At 41.8% G+C, this 23,450-nt stretch overlaps 1 protein-coding gene across 1 annotated transcript in view; it reads right to left on the minus strand.

Annotated features, from left to right (window-relative positions):
* Window positions 1-6,893: 6,893 nt before the first annotated feature.
* The window catches only part of MCUR1 (mitochondrial calcium uniporter regulator 1), a 33,660-nt gene continuing 17,103 nt past the window's right edge, over window positions 6,894-23,450 (minus strand). The window contains exons 3-10 of the mRNA XM_011962719.1: window positions 22,621-22,724; window positions 21,696-21,797; window positions 20,764-20,805; window positions 19,277-19,348; window positions 14,690-14,743; window positions 12,395-12,509; window positions 9,290-9,348; window positions 6,894-7,689 (exon numbers count right to left, since the gene is read on the minus strand). Of these exons, the coding sequence (XP_011818109.1) occupies window positions 9,317-9,348; window positions 12,395-12,509; window positions 14,690-14,743; window positions 19,277-19,348; window positions 20,764-20,805; window positions 21,696-21,797; window positions 22,621-22,662 (459 nt within the window). The 5' untranslated portion in view covers window positions 22,663-22,724 and the 3' untranslated portion in view covers window positions 6,894-7,689; window positions 9,290-9,316. The remainder of the gene's footprint in view (window positions 7,690-9,289; window positions 9,349-12,394; window positions 12,510-14,689; window positions 14,744-19,276; window positions 19,349-20,763; window positions 20,806-21,695; window positions 21,798-22,620; window positions 22,725-23,450) is intronic.

The following is a 23,450-nucleotide window of genomic DNA, read 5'->3' on the forward strand; positions in this document are numbered from 1 at the left end:
ACGACCGGATAATTTTTGTATTTTTAGTAGAGACGGGGTTTCGCCATCTTGGTCAGGCTGGTCTCGAACTCCTGACCTCAGGTGATCCACTTGCCTTGGTCTCCCAAAGTGCAAGTTTACAGGCATGAACACCACGCCCGGCCTGGAATTTTTTTTTAAGTACCTGAATACTTTAAACATTTTTATTTTATGGGGCGGTTGGTAGGCTTCTAAGGATTCCTGCTCTGTCTTAGGAGTTGTACCTAGGTTATGCTACTTTTATTTAAAACAATATGGAAAAGCCAACACTATACAAGGGGACTTCAAAAAGCTCATGCAAAATGCATATTATGAAAAAAACTATGTATGGATTTTAAAATGTTTTTGCACCAACATAAACGCACACTAACTTGCTATAACATGTCTGAACAGAACCTAGTTTGAGGCAGGAAGAAGGATATTACATCAGTTTGAAAACAGGCTGGGCATGCCTGGTGTGGTGGCTCACGCCTGTAATCCTAGCACTTTGGGAGGCTGAGGTGTGTGGATCACAAGGTCAGGAGTTTGAGACCAGCTTGGCCAATATGGTGAAACCTTATCTCTACCAAAAATACAAAAATTAGCCAGGTGTGGTGGCACGTGCCTGTAATTCCAGCTACTTGGGAGGCTAACGCAGAAGAACTGCTTGAACCCAAGAGGCAGAGGTTGCAGTGAGCCGAGATCGTACCACTGCACTCCAGCCTGGGCAACAGAGTGACACTCTGCCTCAAAAAGAAAAAAAAAAAAATTAAAACATTAGCCAGGCATGGTGGTGCGTACCTGTAGTCCCAGCTACTCAGGAGGCTGATGTGGGAGGAATGCTTGAGCTAAGAAGGCTGAGGCTGCAGTGAGCCAAAATCTTGCCACTGCACTCCAGCCTGGGTGACAGAGTTAGACCATGTCTCAAAAAAACCAAAAAGAAACAAAAACAAAAAAAAACAGGCCAGGCACAGTAGCTCACTCCTGTAAATCCTAAAACTTTAGGAGGCTGAGGCGGGAGGATTATTTGAGGCCAGGAGTTCAAGACCAACCTGGCCAAGAAAGCAAGACCCTGTCTCAATGTATTTTAAATGAAAATATTAATTAATTTTTTTAAAAAAAGAAAATAAGCTGGGCACAGTAGCCGCACTCCTGTAATTGCTTTTGGGAGGCCAAGACAGGAGGATTGCTTGAGCTCAGGAATTTGAGACCAGCCTGGGCAACATGACGAAATCCCATCTGTACCAAAAATACAAAAATTAGCTGAGTGTGGTGGCACACCTGTAGTCTCAGCCACCTCAGAGGCTGAGATGGAAGGATGGCTTGAGCCTGGAAGGCAGAGGCTGCAGTGAGCTGAGATTGCGCCACTGCACTCCAGCCTGGGCAAAGGAGCAAATCCCCGTCTCAAAAACAAACAAATCCCCGTCTCAAAAACAAACAAACAAAAAAACAAACCTGTAAAGGGCACCCACTTTTCTTAATAGTATAAAAAAGACTGCATTGATATGGTTAAGTTCCCAGGACCCTCAGTTCCTTAAGGATGGACTACATGGCTGGTATCATTGCTTACAAGACTGTTGACCTTGATGAAGCTTATATTGAGAAATAAAGTTTATACTTTTAATTTTTATCTTCTAATTCCATTTTTCCACAAAACTTTTTGAAGTCCCTTCATATAAATCAGTGAGTTTTGAGAAATGCCCAAGTGTGTACATGGATTCTTTTTTTTTTGAGAGAGGGTTTCACTCTGTCATCCAGGTTGGAGTGCAGTGGTACAATCATGGCTCATTGCAGCCTTGACCTCCCAGGCTCAAGTGATCCTCCCACCTCAGCCTCCTGAGTAGCTGGGACTACAGGTGTATGCCACCATACCTGGCTAATTTTTGTTTATTGTGTAGAGACAGTGTTTCACCACGTTGCCCAGGCTGGTCTCAAACTCCTGAGCAAAAGCCATCCACCCACCTTGGCCTCCCAAAGTGCTACAGGCGTGAGCCACCGCGCCCAGCCTATGTGGATTTTTTTTTTTTTTTTTTGAGATGGAGTCTTGCTCTTTTGCCCAGCCTGGAGTGCAGTGGCACGATCTCGGCTCACTGTAACCTCTGCCCCCTGGCTTCAAGTGATTCTTTTGCCTCAGCCCCCCCCCAGTAGCTGGGATTACAGGTGCACACTACCGCACCTGGCTAATTTTTGTATTTTTAGTAGAGACGGAGTTTCTCCATGTTGAACAGGCTGGTGTCGAACTCCTGACCTCAGGTGATCCACGCACCCCGGCCTCCCAAAGTGTTGGGATTACAGTCGTGAGCCACTGCGCCGGCCATGGATTTTTTGGTTAACTTTTTTTTTCCCCCCCTCAAGCATCTGAGTTAATCCAGAATTATAGTGGGATCCTAGAAATTAGTCATAACATTAAAAAAAAAAGTAATTTAAGATTCGGTAGAGAGCTGGTAAAATTATGTGAAACACAATGAACTGAAATTACCACATGACACTGGAAATCAAAGGAGGGGACATTCTGCAGTATTTCCAGCTACTAAACAATGACAACTTAACACTCGCTGTATGGTTCTCTTTAGTGTGCAGCCTGTGTTTTATTTTTGTGAACACTGTAACCAATGCTGATGAATGCCAATCCAAAAACCACTTCCAACTTTCTTCTCCCTTGTCCACCTCCTACCAGAGGAGCGGAAAAAGCTAAAATTCCATTTTGCAACCAGTCTGTGTGACCCAATCCTGGTCTATGAGACACGTGGGGGTTTCTGTGGCAAGGAAGATTCTGGAAAATATCTTTCTCCCTGATTTAAACGAGAGATATATGAGAAGGGCCCTTTCGCACCTCCCTCCCTTCTTGATAGCACCCTCCTCTGGGTGCTATCATGTGAAGATGTGATGCCTGGAGAGGTGGCAGCCCCCTTGAGATCAGATAAACCCCCAGCCTGAAGCTCAAAGATGACATATGTAGGAAGGTAAGAATGGAAAGATGAAAGGAGCTCCAATCCTTATAGGCACTGTTGAGCTGCCAATCCAACCCTGAGGATCACCCATTTTAGACTTAAGAAACAGAAGTCCTTAGGTGTAAGCCACTGCTCATTTTATACTAACTGCAGTTGAGAGCATCCATGGGATACAAATGTCAACAAAATATATGTAAGTGTTTTCATGGGGTCACTGTGTTGATTGTCTAGGCCTCCATCTTTTCCTCACGAAGTCTATAGTCTATTCAAAAAAAAATTTTTTTTTTTGAGACACAGTCTCACACTATTGCCCGGGCTGGAGTACAATGGCATAATCTCGGCTCACTGCAACCTCCACCTCCCGGGTTCAAGCGATTCTCCTGCCTCAGCCTCCTGAGTAGCTGGGATTACAGACAGCCACCACCATGCCTGGCTTATTTTTTGTATTTTTTTGGTAGAGACAGGGTTTCACTGTTGGCCAGGCTGGTCTTGAACTCCTGACCGTGTGATCTGCCCACCTAGACCTCCCAAAGTGCTGGGATTACAGGCGTGAGCCACTGCACCTCAGAGATTCTTGAGGTTAGAGAGCGACACTGCCTATTACGCGCCCCTCAGAAGGCTGTGAGGTTCATGCACTCCATAAAATACTAGACAAATGTAAAAGACAAATAGTAACAAAATACTTCTGTGTTAGGAAAGGACACTGACTTTCATGCCACAGGGGACAAGATGTTATGAAGCAACTGTGTCTTTTCCCCTGGGGGAATGAATGAGCCTGTTGAGCCTGAGGTGGCGGAGTAGGAAGTATTTTTAAAACCTTTGTTGTGAGACATTAACTGCAGAAATGCCACACTAAGCTGAAATTGGGAGTGCCGCTTCCTGGCTTTAACATTAAGCTGACCTGAACCTTCAGATCATGGACAACTAATCAGTTTACCAAAACATAGAGTATGTGAAAAAAAAAAAACTACTTTAAACTGAAAGGGCAATTTGGGACCTTATAAAACACCTACATGTTTCAACTACTCCTTGGGGAAGGTGTTGCTTAAAAATACTTATCTGTATATTTGTGATATGTAAACAAAGACCAAAATTTCACTGATCTCTACTTAAGGATGCTGATGCTTACACCTTGGTGGCTGGCAGTGGCCACCCCAGCCGCTCTTCAGTGTCCCGAAGGCCACCCGCTTTGGGTCCTTGGCAAGAACCTCCTACAGAAGCTGCCAAATTAAGGTGGAGACAAGATGGGCAGCAGAACAACTGGTGAAGTTCTGCTGTGGAATGCCAGAGAGAAAGCTGTTTCTAGAAAATGCCTTTAAGACAATTTTCTTAAAGAAATCAGCCAGGCGTGGTGGCTCATGCCTGGAATCCCAGCACTTTGGGAGGCCGAGGTGGGTAGATCACCTGAGGTCAGGAGTTTGAGACCAGCCTGGCCAACATGGTGAAACCCCCGTCTTTACTAAAAATACAAAAAAATTAGTTGGGCGTGGTGGAGGGCACTTGTAATCCCAGCTACTCAAGAGGCAGAGGCAGGAGAATCACTTGAATCCAGGAGGCGGAGGTTGCAGTCAAGCCATTCTACTCCAGCCTGGGTGACAGAGCGAGACTCTGTTTGAAAAAAAAAGAAAGAAAGAAAAGAAAAATAAATCATGGCTCTGAGTGGTGGCTCCTGCCTATAATCTCAGCACTTTAGAAGGTGGAGGTGGGTGGATTACTTGAGGTCAGGAGTTCATGACCAGTCTGCCCAAAATGGTGAAACCCCGTCTCTACTAAAAATACAAAAATTAGCTGGGCATGGTGGCAGGTGCCTGTAATCCCAGCTACTTGGGAGACTGAGGCAGGAGAATTGCTTGAACTCGGGAGGCAGAGGTTACAGTGAGCTGGTATCGCAACACCTTACTCCAGCCTGGGCAACAAGAGCAAAAAATTCCATCTCAAAAAAAAGAAAGAAAGAAAAAGCAATAAAAAAACTCAAGGCAAAGAAAAGGTTTTCAGTTTGTTCCCCTAACACTGATGTGAAATGGGGATCTAGGGGAGATGTGGAAGGATGACTAAAATCTAACACATTGCCCACCATTTTTGAACTTGAAGGTTGAGTTTGTAAATCATTTACCGCCTTTGCCTACCTGATCTGCTGGTTGCCTTCGTGAAACTTTGCAGTTCCCCCTCAAGTCTAGTTTGACTGTAACTTTGGTACAAGATTTCTGGTTGGAGAAAACGAGATGTACCTGAAATTAATTTCCAGGCTACCATTCATTCATTCACTTTAGATGCAGGGTTTTGCTTTGTGGTCCAGGCTAGTCTCGAACTCCTGATCTCAAGTGATCTCCTGCCTTGGCCTCCCAAAGAGCTGGGATTACAGATGTGAGCCACCGTGCCCAGACCTGTGTTTCATTTACCCCCTTTTCCGAGGTGTTCCTTTCCTCTCCTCCTGAGCAGGTATTCATTACACTAAAGATCAACCCACACAGGCTGACTCAAAAAGAGCTCAATTTTTTGGAGGTGGGGAATTTGCTCAACAGGCCCTCAGGGAAGGTGAAGTACGCATCCCTCTGAGGACCCTTCCGCTTCCTGTGACCCCGGCTGCTTGTTTTAGATACTTCCTTCCCAAGCTTTTTCAGGGTGGAGCTTGCTACTCATTAAACTGTAAGGGGATGTACTGGGTGTTTCCTGCAGACACACAGACTCTCTGTGCTTGAAGAAGTAGGTCTGGGAGGATTATGCCCTCCAGAGAAAAAGCGAAGGTAAGAGGTGCAGAGAGGAGATCTCACAATGGCATTTTTTTGGTCCTTCCTGACCCAAAATAAGCCAAAAAAGGATATTCTTGGCTGGGCGCGGTGACTCACGCCTGTAATCCCAGCACTTTGGGAGGCCGAGACGTGCAGATCATGAGGTCAGGAGATCAAGACCATCCTGGCTAACACAGTGAAACCCTGTCTCTACAAAAAATACAAAAAAATAGCCAGGCGAGGTAGCATGCGCCTGTAGTCCCAGCTACTTGGGAGGCTGAGGCAGGAGAATGGCGTGAACCCAGGAAGTGGAGCTTGCAGTGAGCCGAGATCGTGCCACTGTACTCCAGCCTGGGCAACAGAGTGAGACTCTGTCTCAAAAAAAAAAAAAAAAAAACAAAAAGATATTCCTTTTTGTTTTGCTCAAGCTAGCCTGATTAGGATATGCATGAATCCTTATAGCTATTTTTATTTTATTTTGAGACAGGGTCTGGCTGTGTCACCCAGGCTGGAGTGCACAACCACAGCTCACTGCAGCCTCTACCACCTGGGCTCAAACCATCCTCCCACCTCAGCCTCCTGAGTAGCTGGGACTACAGGTGTGTCCCACCACATCCAGCTAATTTTTCTATTTTCTGTAGAGACAGGGTTTCACCATGTTGGCCAGGCTGGTCTTGAACTCCAGGGCTCAAGTGACCCACCCGCCTTGGCCTCCCATACTACTGGGATTACAGACAAGGCCAACCGCGCCCGGCCAGGTATTTTTAAAAATTGTATATTTCTCAGCCAGATGCGGTGGCTCATGCCTGTAGTAGCAGCGCTCGGGAGGCTGAGGCAGGAGGATGGCTACAGCTTAGAAGTTTGAGACCAGCCTGGGCAACATAGTGAGACACCATCTCTAAAAAGAATAGAAGAAAATTAGCTGGGTGTGGTGGCGCATGCCCATGGTCCCAGCTGCTTGGGTCCCAGGCTGAGGTGGGAGGATTGCTTGAGTCTGGGAGGTCGAGGCTGCCATGAGCAGTGACTGCACCACTGCACTCCATCCAGCCTAGGCAATGGAGTAGTATCTCATCTCAAAGAAAAAAGAAAAAATTGTCTATTTCTAAAAAGCTGTGTTTAAACCTCATCATTTCCCCTCAAACACGTAGCTTGTATAAAACTACTCATAACATGAACATGCTAAAGAAATTATTTTGAATGATGAAAATTTACTTTGTACATTATATTAAAATTTATTTTCTATGTATACCCAAATTTTCAAGTATTAGATTTACTTACAAATTCATCAGTGTTATCATTATACAACTGGCTGGAATTAACAGTTGCAATACAGTTATTCTAGCTTTTCATATTCAAATTGAATGATCAGGAAAGTGTATGAGTCACACAGAATTAAATATTTTACATAGTAAGAATCTTATACTTTATTAGATAATAAAACATAATTGAATATCTGCTTAAGTAACAAAACAGTGAAGAAACTGTTTGGGTTATAAGCGAAGGAATGTAAGTGTAAAATGTGTAGAAAGATAAATATTTTCCAAATAAAATTCTTATAAAAGGCTAAACATTCTCAAATATTTTACATACATGAAGAATAAGTTATTTCTGGTTAACATGTTTTTGCCTTAGTGCCAAAAAAGCCACAACCAATTTGATGAATTGAAAGTTTTCTAGACATGAATTCTATTATAACATCTCTACATTTGTTTAGAATTTTGCAAAATTCTTAGATCACATGTTAGGGTGGGGGAAGATAATTGCTTGCCAATACTGACATGGTTAATTAACAGACAGGCTTGAAAAGAGGAGGCTAGAAATGAAGAGGGAAAATTATGTCACTAAGCATAGCTACAAAGGGAAAAGCCACATGGAAGTGGAGACAAAGGCTATCCCGGCGCACAGAGGCATGTTTGCTGTGGCTCAGGCTTTCTGTTTTTCAAGTGTTCAGAGACGAATTCCAGCAAGACTTCTGGTTTGAGTCAAGCCTTTCAACTGAGCTGCTTGGCATACTTAACGGAAAAAGCGAGTACATTCAGATTTAGTTTTGCTAGATATTAAGCTAGAAAACTGGATGATAGTAAAACCAATAAACAAAAAGTTGTGTTTCCAGTAAAGAACTGTACACACAAGCAGGTTTTGCTTATTAATGCAGCAGGAGAGCATGGAAATCGGAGTTCAGATTCTTTAGAAAAGATAAAAGGCAGGGGAGGGGAGACAAGAAAAGAAGGAATGCAGAGGAGCCCTCTAAGAATGACGAGTGATTCGTGCGGGAGAGGGAAGTACAGACATTCTGTCCATGTGAGGTGCTGCTTCAGGCATTGGACGTCATTCCCTCCACCTGCACCTAGAAGGGTATGTGTTCAGGATCTCGCTATGATTAGTTCCCGCTGTGCTAGACACAGGTTGCTAGCTACAAGTTTTGCCAGCCGTCTTCCCTCTTCCTAGTGCTAATGCCTAATTTCCTCAAGTAATCTGAATCCTTATAAGCCAGGGTAGCTCAGGAGGTTCTATTTACTTATTTATTTATTTATTTTGAGACAGAGTCTTACTCTGTCACCCAGGCAGATCTCATCTGTGTGCGAGTCTCGTTGCAGTGAGCGTTGCAGTGGTGCAATCTCAGCTCACTGCAACCTCTGCCTCCTGGGTTCACACGATTCTCCTGCCTCAGCCTCCCAAGTAGCTGGGATTACAGGTGTGCACCACCACGCCTGGCTAATTTTTGTATTTTTAGTAGAGAGAGGGTTTCATCATGTTGGCCAGGCTGGTCTCCAACTCCTGTCCTTAGGTGATCTGCCTCCCTTGGCCTTGCAAAGTGCTGGGATTATAAGCGTGAGCCACCGCGCCCAGGCTCAGAAGTTTTAATATTACGTCTAGTCGGCTCACAGATGCTTGAGCCAGAAGTGGGAAGGGCACACTTGTATTTTGGGCTCAAATGGTTTTCAAATAGATTTGACCAAATAAAGTGAAACAGTCCTGAACCCTCCTCACTCCAGAAATGCATGCAATCCACACCATCAAAAGAAGAGTTCACTGTTCCCAAGGCCAAAAAGAGGCTATGCTGTACTCAAAGAACTCTACAGGAAAATCGAACACCCAAATTAAGTGCCAGAATGATGCAGCCGCTATCATGAGGAAGAATGACATGTGAGAAAACTTTTAGCAGATGCAAAAATGTCACCCCACCATATGTTATTTTAAAAATATGTTATCAGGGCTGGGCGCGGTGGCTCAAGCCTGTAATCCCAGCACTTTGGGAGGCCGAGACGGGCGGATCACGAGGTCAGGAGATCAAGACCATCCTGGCTAACAGGGTGAAAACCCGTCTCTACTAAATAATACAAAAAACTAGCCGGACGAGGTGGCGGGCGCTTGTAGTCCCAGCTACTCGGGAGGCTGAGGCAGGAGAATGGCGTAAACCCAGAAGGCGGAGCTTGCAGTGAGCTGAGATCTGGCCACTGCACTCCAGCCTGGGCCACAGAGCGAGACTCCATCTCAAAAAAAAAAAAAAAAAGTTATCAGGATACAAGGACACTTCAGTTTTTAACCTACACAAGGTTAGATAATGTTTACCTTGATACATAATTGCATATGGCCCTTTCTGACACTCACCTAGGCCTTTGATAATGAGGGCAATTGCTAAGTGTGCAGTCTCTTCTGGGGACTTTTCTCTGAAACGGGGACAATATATTGATAACGTATTTTATTGATCAGTTAAGAATTTTTGATCTACTTGGAAAAGACTAAATTATCATATTTCACTTTGAAACTGCTATTGCTCTTGCAAAAGTACTTGATTTTCATATCATATGGAGCTCAGAATCTTTGGACTACACAAACATTCTCTAAAAGGGCAATGATTTATATTTTCCAAAGTTTAGACATGACATCCAAAGGACAAAAGGTAACTTTTTTACACCAATGTGATTGGAACAGTGACAACAAGTAATGTATTCACCAAACTGATAAAAAAAATCTGCCTGTGGCTCCTCCACTGTACCTGTGTGCACATGTGTGTATGCAGAGAAAGGCAGAAAAGGTTCTATCAATGTCATTGTCTCCAAAATGCTTATTCTTGCCCATGTGCCAGTAATTTGAATGAGAACAGGCCAGGCGCAGTGGCTCATGCCTGTGATCCCAGCACTTTGGGAGGCCAAGGCGGGTGAATCATGAGGTCAGGAGTTAGGGACCAGCCTGGCCAACATGGTGAAACCTCGTCTCTACTAAAAATACAAAAATTAGCTGGGTGTGGTGGTGGGCACCTGTAATCCCAGCTACTCAGGAGGCTGAGGCAGGAGAATCGCTTGAACCCGGGAAGCGGAGGTTGCAGTGAGCAGAGATCACACCCATGCACTGCAGCCCTGCGACAGTGCGAGACTCCATCTCAAAGAAAAAAGAGAATGTGTTTTTCCAGAATAACCCCAGTTGTATCTGTAATTTGTTTTCAATATAAAGGTAAGGTAGGTATGAGAATGTTTTTAACAACAGAATTAGTCAATCTAGATTAGGATGCTGTGTGGCATGACCATTCTCAAATTTTGAAAGCCTGAGCTGGTTGTGGGCAAGGGGATGTTCATTAATGACATAAATTTCATTTATGAAGTATGTATCCATCATCTAGATATCTTACACATGGAGAGCTGAGTGCATCCCTTGTATAAAAAGTAAATGAAGACCAGAAGGAAGCAGTCCTACAAACTGAAGCAGAGTTCCACGCTAAGAATCAGCAGGTTTTCTAGGTAGGTAATAACACCAGTGCAGTATTATTACAGTTCACAGACCATGAAGGAAAGCGGTGGAGAAGAGGGAGGGAGGAGGGAAAATCTTGCATTATAAGAGGTAAAAGAGTCCCCATTACAATTGCAATGCTTCATTAGACAGCTGATTTTTCTGGCTGGAAGGCACATTAAAAATAACCCTAACAATAACTTACCAAGACAATGGAAATCAAAAGAAAAGAAGGTAGAGGTACAGCTGTCTTATTAACATAACCACTGAAACAATACTCTGGTACAGTGACTACCTCATGTTAGAGACTGGGTATTTAGATAAAGAGGATCTGGTGCTCTTGGTTTAGCTTCAGTGATTTTCCAGCTCTTATTAAAGCCACTGTACCCTGAACATGGAGACCCTCAAATCCTCTATATGCCAAAGATTTAAGTTGTAGAGAATTACACCAGTGTTTGCTGTTGGTGTGAACCACAGGCAAGACCAAGCTCCCTGGTCTGGCTGAGTGGAGTCTTCCATGCACTGTGCACCGCTCAGTTAGAAAGTCAACTAAGCGGAAAGGAGATAAGGAATGGCTATGGAATACCTGACTTCTTTATCTTTGTTAAGTGTCCATAATTCACTGTAGCCTCTGCCTCCTGGGCTCAAGTGATTCTCCTGCCTTAGCCTCCCAAGTAGCTGGGATTACAGGCACGCGCCACCACACCCAGCTAATTTTTGTATTTTTAGTAGAGATGGGGTTTCACCATGTTGGCCAGGCTGGTCTCGAACTCCTGACCTCAGGTGATCTGCCCGCCTCGGCCTCCCAAAGTGCTGCGATTACAGGCGTAAGCCATCGTGCCTGGCCAACAATCTGGTATTCTTAAGGCAAAACAGTAGAAATCTCTTTAAATAGATACTTTATTAGATCCACAGGCGATAAAATCCCAGAGCTACTGTTAGGCATGTAAATATAGACCCTGTAAGAAAGAAACAATTGAGAGTACTATTAGTTCTATTAAGTTACTTGAGAGAACATCTGTTTTTTAAGAAAACACACACTTATTCACTTATTTCCTAAGAAAACCTAGAAACTTAGATTGCTCACTGATGTGCCATATTCCGTGAAACACCTGCCTACTGGAAAAACAAATTCCATACCCCTTATTTTATTTTCTTGTTTTAGAGACACGGTCTCATCTGGCACCCAGGTGGAGTGTACCATGAAATGGTGTGATTACAGCTCACTGTGCCTCAAACTCCTGGGCTCAAGCGATCCTCCTGCCTCAGCCTCCCAAGAAGCTGAAGCCACAGGCGGATGACACCATGCCTGGCTACATTGTTCTGCAGAGACTAGGTCTCACTGTGTTGCCTAGGCTAAGAAAATTTTTCAATCAACGTTTCGAATCACAAAAATTCTGTGGTCACAAGTTCTACGTATATGCACTATATAGACAGGAACACACAATTTAATATAAAGAACAACACTTCACTGTTAAATACTGCTGTGACCTTAAAATATTTCATTAATCCAAGATGCTAAATCTGACTTGAAATCATGGTTAATTTGGGTGCAGGGGTGGTACATGAATGTTCATTCTCTCTTTTGGATCAAAAGTCTTGAAAGTAAAGTAACTCCTTAAAAGGAGTGTCGCCAATTGAAGCAGAAAGATTACAACTGAAACATCTTCCATTTCATCCATAAAATATTTCCTGTCTTGAATCTCCTTAAAATCCCTAATAACTATACTTCCATTACAGTATCTTATCAAATTTCCAGTTCTATCATCAATTATAAAGTACACAATTACTTTATTCACTAAGAAAGAAAAAGTGCCAATTAAAGTATGACACTTCATCTATTGGAAACTGTAAGATGCTTTCCAATTTCAGAGATGTTAAAATATTTCAGAAAGTGTCGGAATCAATGAAATGCAGTATCTGTCAATGACTTATTTTATAAATTTATTTTCTTTTCAGGTTGATTTAAATAGATATAAAATAGCTTACCTGCTAAATATTTAATATTATCAAGCTTGTGTGACTCAAGCATGGTTTTGAGGCCAGCAACCTCAGTTTCGATCTTCCTGTCTGTCTGGGTAAGGGCCCGATCTTGCTGGGCATGCTTTTAAAATGAAGAGAGTCACAGCGTTAGACCACAGCACATCCCCTCTGTTCACCATCCTATAGCTCCTTCCCAATGGGGTGTAGTCACAGGGAAACCTGGGTAAGACTGCGGAGGCCTGGGCTTTAGTCTCAGTGCTAAGATCCTAATGCTACGCTGCATTGGTGAGGACCTTTAACCTCTCCAGGCCTTAGTTTTCTTCTATTTGAAAAAATGAAAACAGAACAAAATGAAACAACCAAACCAGTGGCCCTGCCTTTACCTGGATTGTTTAGAGAGTCAAACGCGATAATCTATGTGAAAAAGCATTTGTAAGCTCTAGGTTGTTACATAAATGATGTGGCATTATGAGGCCAGTCTGTTCTCAAAGGCAACGGCGGCCGGGCGCGGTGGCTCAAGCCTGTAATCCCAGCACTTTGGGAGGCCGAGATGGGCGGATCACGAGGTCAGGAGATCGAGACCATCCTGGCTAACACGGTGAAACCCCGTCTCTACTAAAAAATACAAAAAACTAGCCAGGCGAGGTGGCGGGCGCCTGTAGTCCCAGCTACTCCGGAGGCTGAGGCAGGAGAATGGCGTAAACCCGGGAGGCGGAGCTTGCAGTGAGCTGAGATCCGGCCCCTGCACTCCAGCCCGGGCGACAGAGCGAGACTCCGTATCAAAAAAAGAAAAAAAGAAAAAAAAAAAAAGGCAACGGCTACGTCTCATCCTTCTAAATCCTCCTTAGTCAAAGATATACAGTAAACTCAAAAATGTTTTCAAGAAAAAGCGGCAGTGCTTGTCTTGAGCTATTTCTAGTCATATTTTTAAAAAACTTTCTTCTTTCGTGTTCAAATATCAAGTGTTTCATTGCTATGAGGCTTGGCTACCCAGGGCCAATCTGTGTCCTTCCCCAAATACAATACAGTTAAACTGGATACATAATCAACCCTCAAAAAGGCAGTGGGTTTGGCCGACCTTACAGAGGGTTGTATAACTGCATTAATGCATAAAAACCGTGGCAATGCTTCACTAAAATTCCTAGAGCAACGGAATCTACCAATTCAGGCAGAGAAAGAAAGAAAGAAATGCCTGGATGAGTAGAAAATTATGCCAGAGAAATATCCCAAGATTCTGGAATTCTCTCATGAAAGCCTCTTGGGTGTTTCAGAGGCCCCAGGTTCCATACAGTATGGAAAAGGAGTAATGTATGCTATAAATTAAAAATAGAATAAGACTTTTCCATTCCTCACTATTCTTCAATTAGTGAGATTTAAACTTTCTTAGTAAAACTTTTGTTCAGAAAAACAAACTTTCATGCAGGGTGTGGTGGTGCGCACCTGTGGTCCCAGCTACTCTAGAGGCTGAGGTGAAGGAGGGTGCAGTGGAGCTGAGATTGCACCACTGCACTCCAGCCTGGGTGACAGAGCAAGACCCCATCTCAAAAAAAAGAAGAAGAAAAGAAAAGGAAACTTTCATTAAGAAAGTTAAATCTTTCATAGGATAACTATCTTCCATTAAGATAACCAAATATTTTGTGAAGTGCAAAAAAATCCTGTGGCATTCCACTTCTGCATATATACCCGAAAGAACTGAAAGCAGGGGTCCCAACAGACATCTGTGCACCCACGCCCACTGCAGCACTATTCACAAAAGTCAACAGGTAGAAGCAACACAAGTGCCCTGGACAGATGAATAAAGGAAAATGTGGTATATACAAATAATGGAATACTAATCAGCATTAAAAAGGAAGAAAGTCCTGTCATTGCAACAACATGGATGAACCTTCAGGACATTGTATTAAGTGAAATAAGCCAGCCACAAAAAGACAAACACTATGGTTCTATTTATATGAGGTATGTAGAATAGTCAAATCCACAGACAGTAGAAAGGAGGTTGCCAGGGGCTGGAAAAGGGAATGTATAAAGGGTGCAGAGTTTCAATTTTGCAAAATAAAGAGTTCTGTGATAGACAGTGGCGATGGTTGCCCCAAAATGTGAATGTACTTAATACCACTGAACTGTACACTTAAAAATGGTTAAGATTATCATTTTTATGTTGTGTGTATTTTAGCACAATGTAAAAAATTCCCATGACAGTAAACCTGCATATAAGTTCCTATTATCATTACAAACAACCATGCGTGGAATGAAGCAAAGATGAGTACAATGACAAAGAAAAATCAAAGTCTCATTTCTTACCAATGCCACTATTTCTGTTCTCAATTCCAGCAGCTTCTTTTCGTTCAATGAATGCTGAAATAAACACATAACATGGGTCAGATTCTGATCTACTCCTCTCTCCTCTCCTTCTCTGGTGCCTTAAATATTCTGGTCTCAGTAAACTCCTAGAATATGTAACACCAGAAAGTCAACTCTGGGATGAAGTAGCCTACCTGCCTCTTTATATCTGTTATGTGAAGTTTCTTTTTGTTTTTTTTCATAGAGATGGGGTTTTGCCATATTGCCCAGGCTGGTCTCAAACTTCCGAGCTCGAGTAATCTGCCCACCTCGGCCTCCCAAGGTGCTGGGATGACAGGCATGACCTACCATGCTGGCTAAAGTTTCTTATTTATATTTACTCATTCCTCCAATATCTGGATTTCCTTAGTCATCTATCACTTCTCCCTGCATCTTTCCTGTGATGGCTTTAGGTCCCTCCCACTGTTGTAGCAGCACTCTCTGGGGACCAATTTCCACGGATGCTGAGTCATATGGTTTTTGGTTTTAAGAGGGTTGAAAATGGAGACTCAACTCAATTTAGGAGCTATCCCATCATAATTAGTAGCAAAACAAGTCATTACTTGAGTCTCAACACAAGACAGGAAAAGCATGAAGTTCGGGAAAAAACAGTGGCAAGGATTATTATTCTATGACAAAGATGTGCTGTGATTATAAAACACAATGTAAATACATAAATACACTAACTCGCCACATGTTGGTTTTTTTTGTTTGTTTTTTTGTTCTGAGATGGAGTCTCACTCTATTGCCCAGGCTGGAGTGCAGTGGCTTGATCTTGGCTCCCTGCAACCTCTGCCTCCCAGGTTCAAGCAATTCTGCCTTAGCCTCCTGCACATGTTGGTTTTAATAACAATAAAAAAACCCACTTGGGCATAGTCATAATCCAGTGTTACTAAAGGAACTAATTCTACCCAGAGTTAAAGTATCTCACCTTTGGTTATTAATGTCAGTGAAAAGATTTAGTGCAGTTTTGGAGACAATAAGATTGAAATCAGACTTATCTCCTTAGTAGTAGGCAACAGGATTTAATTGAGCAAATGACAATGAGTAATTTAAATGAAGACTTTTAAGACCTACATTAACCTTGTTATACAGAGAAAAAGTTAATGTTTTGAAATATATAGAAACTTTCTAGCTGTAAAATGTTCTCCTGGGACTACTGGGAACTTAGAAGTAAAACAAAAAATAAGAGAGAGAGAGAGAAAAACAAAAACAAAAAACCCCAAAACCCTAAGCCAAGGAGTAGGTTGTAAAACCAAGAACAATGAACGCTCTTTAAACCTCAGGGTTTCAGACCAGGAGAGCCCTATGCATCAGATCACCACTAGAGGGCGGCGTGGAACAAGATTTTGTGCATCACTAAACTTGTCTTCATTAACTCAACATCGACTCACCCACAAAAGAAAAGCCTAAATCTTGATGCTGCCATGGTTTTAAAAATAACATCTATGTAGCTATATATCCCCATGCCCCAGAAGTTTATATGCCATACTGCTTTTGGAACTGGCTGTAAATATCATAGTTAATTTTTAATTTAATATTTAACATTATAACTTTATCAAAAGAATGAGAGCCAAAAAACTCATCTTCACCAATGCATGTAACAAACACACTAGCTTTATAATTTACTACTACCTTGTGCTTCAGAGTAATCTAAGTTTTTGATTACCAAGAATGACCTCCCAGTTAGGGTACTAAATCACATAAATTCACTGGCTTGATGGGAACTAAGCTATGAGGATGCAAAGGCAAAAGGATGATACAGCGGACTTTGAGGACTGGGGGGAAAGGGTGGAAGGTGGGTGAGGGGCAAAAGACTACACATTGTGTACACTGCTAGGGTGATGGGGGCACCAAAATCTCAGAAATCACCTCTAAATAACTTCTTCATGTAACCAAACATCACCTATTCCCCCAAAACCTATTGAAATTAAAATAATAATAATGACACACTAAAAAAAGACTACAAGAACAATTCATAGTCACAGTTACTGTTCAAATATACCACGAAGACACTTTTGTGTCATGTAGAAAAAGTTACTGTCATGATGGATAGGATTTAATTGAAACTCTGTGCATTGGTTGCTTCCTGGAGATTAAGGTCAATATCGTCATTCCAGATAAAATAATTACATGTAAATTATATTTATCAGCATAGTTAACTAGTAAATTCAAGTAAAATAAAATCAGGTTAAGTATTTTGAGTGCTGTATTATCAAATCTGCAAAATATTGTAAGCTTTACTTTTCTTATTTTATAAGAACACTGAATGGATCCACTCTATATATCCAATAATTTAAAAATATGAATATTTGAAGAATGAAATTTCTTTTTCTTTTTCTTTTTTTTTTTTTTTGAGACAGGGTCTTGCTCTGTCACCCAGGCTGGAGTGCGGTGGTATGATCTCGGCTCACTGCAATCTCTGCCTCCCGGGTTCGAATGATTCTTCTGCCTCAGTCTCCCGAGTAGCTGAGATTGCAGGCAACTGCCATCAAGCCGAGCTAATTTTTGTATTTGTAGTAAAGACAGGGTTTCACCGCGTTGGCCAGGCTGGCCTCGAACTCCTGACCTCAGGTGATCCACCCACCTCGGCCGCCCAAAGTGCTGGGATTACAGGTGTGAGCCACCACGCCCGGCAGAAATTTTTTCATTTTGGCTTAAAGACGAAAACTGTAACTGTGGAAAAATATCTGGAAAATTTTTGCTTTGCTGGATGATGTCACTGACTTAAAATGAGTGAAATCTAAATGTTACATGATTGAAAAATGTACATATGTATCAGCCTAGTTATGTTATTAAAATGACTCCACATAAAATTTTTAAAAAATTCACTGGCTTTCATCTACATTCATGCCCTGTATTTCCTGATGTCCTTGATGTAGATTTTCCCAGATTGGTTAGCTACATGCAGTCATTTTCCTTCATCAAGTGAATTCGGTTCTTCTTGAGCACACAACCCATAAAGACAAAGGTAACCAAAGAGTTTCTCCTCTTCTGGACACCAGTGACATGCTATAGCCATTCACTATTTTAGTGATACCAGGTGATTTAATCTTTATGGGTGGAGACCGTTGCTGTAAGACTAGAAAGACAGCCTTAATAATTGTTTTGTATAACGAAGCTCGGATTAACTCTTGAAATCCAGTGGCAGTTCCAAAATACAAGTAGGTTACTTTTTTGAGTTTCAGTATTAGCTTCATTTATTATTATAGCACATTTTAATTAAAAGCAAACTGTCAAAAATGTGAAGACAACAAACAGTTGTGAGTACTCAGTTTCTGCATGTGTATTCAGTTTTGTGTTGGTGCAAGATGCTCTCTCTGTCCTATTTCTCATTATGCTGAGAATAAAAAAGGCACCCGATGTTAACCAAATTCAAATAAAGTCCAAGCAAAAAGACAGCAGAAGATTCAGTCAGGGTTAAAAATCACTAGAGGCAACCTGACACAAATCTTTATTGAAACACACTTAGGCCGGGCACGGTGGCTCACTCCAGTAATCCCAGCACTTTGGAAGGACAAGGTGGGCAGATCACCTGAGGTTAGGAGTTTGAGACCAGCCTGGCCAACATGGTGAAACCCTGTCTCTACTAAAAATATAAAAACTAGCCAGGCCTGGTGGTGGCGCCTGTAATCCCAGCTACTCGGGAGGCCAAGGCAGAAGAATTGCTTGAACCCAGGAGACAGAGGCTGCAGTGGCCGACATGGTGCCACTGCACTCCAGCCTCGGCAACAGAGTGAGACTCCGTCTCAAAAACAAAACAAAACAAAACAAAATACCCTCACAACTTCTCACTGCATTTAAAATACAACATAGAATTTTTTTTTTTTTGAGACTGAGTTTTGCTCTTGTCGCCCAGGCTAGAGAGCAGTGGCATGATCTCAGCTCACTGCAACCTCTGCTTCCTGGGTTCAAGAGATTCTCCTGCCTCAGCCTCCCGAGTAGCTGGGATTACAGGTGTCCACCACCATGCCCGGCTAATTTTTTTTATTTTTAGTAGAGACAGGGTTTCACCATATTGCGCAGGCAGGCTGGTCTCGAACTCCTGGCCTCAGGTAATCTGCCCATCTTGGCCTCCCAAAGTGCTGGGATTATAGGCGTGAGCCACCGCGCCCAGCCAGAAATGTTTTAGTCTTGAATTCCAGTGTATAATTTAATATTACTTAATATTAATAATTTACTATTATTCAAGCCTGAGATAATCAACTTAACTTTTGCAAGATCAAGACCTATGAAGATTTAAGTCAGTATTAAATAGATCAAGATTCCATTTAATTTCTTTATGAATGTCTATGTATCATATATCTATAATTTCTGAAACAAAGGTTCAAATTGACTAATTTGACTAGGATTTTAATTTTAATGTTACTTTTGAAAGCATCAAATTTAGGTCTAAATCCAAAATGAATATAATGGAGAAAATACAGCCTAACACTGATAAACACATATTTAACAGTACCTATGACATGTGTATAAACTTAGGCTTAACCAAGCATTCCATTCCAAAAATAAATTAATTCATAATGTATTTTTAGTAAAGGAACGTACCAATTCTTTTACTCTGCTCTTTTCTAGGTTGAAGTCTAATTTGGTATCTGTTCGGACTTTGATCATTTCATCCTAAAAGGAAGGCAAACGACAAAGAAGGAGAAATTCAAAGTAAGAAACCCAAACTCTCTGAGGACGTGATGGCGGGACCACTGCCCCCACTGTCCCTATCCCAGGGGAGGCAGCCCAGGGAAGGACAGAGCCAGGGGCTTCCAGAGAAATGGACCTAGGCCTCCTGGCATCAGGGAACCCTGGCCAAGCCACATCCGGAGCCCATCCCAGGACTTCCCAGTTAAACACAAATAACCCCCTTCTACACTTATGCCAGTCTAGAGTGGGTTGTTGATGCCTTTTTTTTTTCTTTTTGAGATGGAGTCTTGCTCTGTCATCCAGGCTGGAGTGCAATGGCATGAGCTCCGCTCACTGCAACTTCTGCCTCCTGGGTTCAAGCAATTCTCCTGCGTCAGCCTCCCGAGTAGCTGGGATTACAGGCGCATGCCACTACACCCTGCTAATGTGTGTATTTTTAGTAAAGATGGGGTTTCACCATGTTGGTCAGGCTGGTGTTGAACTCCTGACCTTGTGGTCCACCCACCTAGGCCTCCGAAAGTGCTGGATTACTGGCGAAAGCCTTCGCGCCTAGCCTGTTGCTACTTTTAACCTCAAGACTCCTCATACAATCTCTGAATGGAACTTATGAATAAAGCTGATCTTAAACAACTTTGGAAAGCAAAGATGGACTCAAAGTAGCAAAATATTAAAATCTGGTTTACATAGAGCCTTTTCTCTGATACACATCAAAGTCTTTTTTTCTTTAACATCTATGTTTTTTCTATTTAAAAAAACATCAAATAGTTGGCACAGTAAGCATTTAAAAATCATGTGTGTTTCTCTAAAGACAGTCTAAGAGAATTTAAGGGTTCCTTCCATGCAGCTACTTTAGAAAAACTTTGACTTAAAAATGACTTAATTCCTCCTAGAACACAATTTTTTTTTTTTTTTTTTCGAGACAGAGTTTTGTCGCTCTTGTCGCCCAGGCTGGAGTGCAATGGCGCAATCTCGGCTCACTGCAACCTCCACTTCCCGGGTTCAAGTGATTCTCCTGCCTCAGTCTCCCGAATAGCTGAGATTATAGGCGCCCGCCACCATGCCCAACTAATTTTTGTATTTTTAGTAGAGACAGGATTTCACTATGTTGGCCAAGCTCGTCTCGAACTCCTGACCTCAGGTGATCCACCCGCCTCGGCCTCCGAAAGTGCTGGGATTACAGGCATTAGCCACCGTGCCCGGCCACAATTTTCTTAATGAATATGGTTACACATAACAGTAATTCATTCATTGGCTGTGTTCTTAGCTAAATCTTCCAATGTGTACTTTTGAGGCATATTACACAAACATTTCACATGGAATTAAGTTTTTAAAATATTGATTTCTAATATTACACTTATTAATACAAACAAGCCAACAAACAGGAAAGTGAATCTTACCATTACTTGTTGTTTTAACTGATGTAGTTCGAGTTTTGTTTTCTAAAAACACATTAAAAAAGTAAGTCTTTAGAAAGAACAACATAAAATGCAGTAATCAACAAATATTACAATATGTATTTATGCACAAGTTCTTCAAGTTTTTCCTCCACTCAGAACACCGTATTGACTGCAGAATGGCATTACAACACATGTATCCTGAAATAAGTTTGAATTCATCTTGAAGGCGACATAAAGTTAACTCAGTTGTGTTTGGCATACACATTTGCCTTCAGTGACCCTGCTTTATTTAGTATCTCCTTCAGTTTATCTTTTAACTAATTCTACCCTCAATTAACTGATTTCAAGGACAACCTAGAGAATCTGAAACTTTACCACTTTACTTTTTGCTAGAAGGTTTCTTACAAGGCTAGGGTCAACAGGCAATAAATGGCCTTCCCTATAGGACTTTAAAAATGACTGAAAATAAAAGATGCAGAGAGAGCACTTATTTACATGCTGATCCCATATGCTCTATTTAAAGGAACGCAAGAAATATTTTGCAGCAGCAATTATTCAAAATAACCAAAAACTGGAAACAATTCTAATTTACATTACAATAGAAGGATGGGGCATATTCACGTAAGACTACAGACAATGAAAAAAGTGATCTCTTGCTACAGGACACACAGCATGATACCATCAAATGGTTCTAGAATAGGCGAAACCAGTCAGTGGTGTTATCAGCTGGGACAGAGGTTCCTCTGCGGCAACGGAGAGGCACGAGAAGGACTTCTGGGACACTGGTCAAGTTTTCCTGCTTATCTGACTGGAAGTACACACTGTATGAAAATTCACTGAGATGTACACTTATGTGAGATCTTTTATGTGTATATATTTTTATCTCAATGTCTTAATATCATCAACTTTCTAAGTGTGAGTGGCTGTTTTACCTCATTTTCTGCTCTGAGGGCTGAAAATTCACTCTTCTCCAAAATAATCATATCCTTTTTCACATTCGCAATCTGAGACATTATTTGTTGAAAAGTGATTTCCTAGGAAAAGAAAAACAAAACACATAATCTAGTCTACCCTAAAAAGTCCGCTTCCTATCATCTCAATGTGCCATCTTCTTATGGAGAAACCAGAGTGTGGACACAAGAAGAGGCTCAGGGAAGTCACCCTTTATTCCAACAGTGGAAAAGGAAAAAAAACCACATATCTGGCCAGGCAAGGTGGTTCACACCTGTAATCCCAATACTTTGGGAGGCCAAGGCAGGAGGATTGCGTGAGCCAAGGAGTTCGATACCAGCCTAAGCAACATGGTGAAACCCCATCTCTACAAAAAGTACAAAAATTAGCCAGTTGTAGCAGTGCACACCTGCAGTCCCAGCTACTTGGGAGGATTGTCTGAACCCAGGAGGCCAAGGCTGCAGTGAGCTGAGACTGCACCACTGCACTCCAGCCTGGGTGAAAGAGTGAGACCCTGTCTCAAAAAAAACCCCAAAACACAAAAAAAACAGAAGCCACATATCTGGTTATCATTACCAAGTGAATCACAGCTAAAAGGGTGGTGATCTGAAGACTTGAGAACATGATGCTATAATACTGTAATTCAGGCCATGTCTCCATTTATTGAAGTATATTTCACTGGAATAATTTTGAACAGTGAGCTTTCAAGCATAACAATTCTACAACTGTTGACTAAATAGCTCTGAGTATTTTTTATGCTCCTGTAATCTTTTGCCTCTTAATCATGGTAAAAGTTACTATATACTTTTCAACTGGGTATTATCTAAAAAATTACATGAAAACATTACTACAAACGATACCCCATCTTCACAGTCCTAATTTGCTAAGCCACCCGACAAGGCTAACCTGCTGCATCTTGGTGACCATATCTTTGTAGACGAAGTCCATGTTGGCTTCTAGGATCTTGACCAGTGCAGACACAATGATTTCTGCTTGTTGAGTAGCAAACCCTAAACAAGCACACAGGCAAAAAAATTCATGCTCAGAGTTACAAAAGCCCACAGCAAATGCACACCTTCACGTGAATGTTCAAATCCAGGAGCAGAGGTACAGCACAGTGCGGTAGGAGGCAGGGAGGAGGGCCGAGCCACCAACTACCATGTGTTGGTCACTCAGAGCAAGCACGAAACATAAGCTGGCTTCCCCAGGTACCAGTGGCTTTGCTGACTGATTTGTAAGTCCTTCCTAGCTATCAAAAGTCATGTTTTCAGAGATTATTTAATGACATAGACAATGGCGCCAAGTCAATGTCAAGTGAAAAAAGGCAAGACTCAAAATTACAGATGCAATTCTTGTTTTTATAATTTAACAAAGATTCATAGTAATTTTTGTTTTCTTCTTTATGTTTGTCTGCATTATGTAGATTTTCTATGGTGGACAATATTTCTTTAACTTTGTCATGTGTACGTTATTAAAAAATAATTTCCTTAAACAGGAAAGCTCAGCTGTTTTATGTCTAGCATAAGGCAGTCAAATCATTGACTATATAGTCATCTAGCTGTTGGCTAACTTAATGTTAAAAGACAAAATCTGTTCTTTCATTTTTCCTGCACAATTCTCTTCACTAACCAGTCTGGGGGACCCAAAGTGGAAAAAATATGTTCTTTGGTAGTCAATAAATGATACTGAATTGAATGATTAGAGGATTCAATGCAGTACTTGTTTTTTTTTTTTTT

Source organism: Colobus angolensis, unplaced genomic scaffold (genome assembly GCF_000951035.1).
Source record: "Colobus angolensis palliatus isolate OR3802 unplaced genomic scaffold, Cang.pa_1.0 Scaffold6, whole genome shotgun sequence".
Classification (NCBI taxonomy): Eukaryota; Metazoa; Chordata; class Mammalia; order Primates; family Cercopithecidae; genus Colobus; species Colobus angolensis.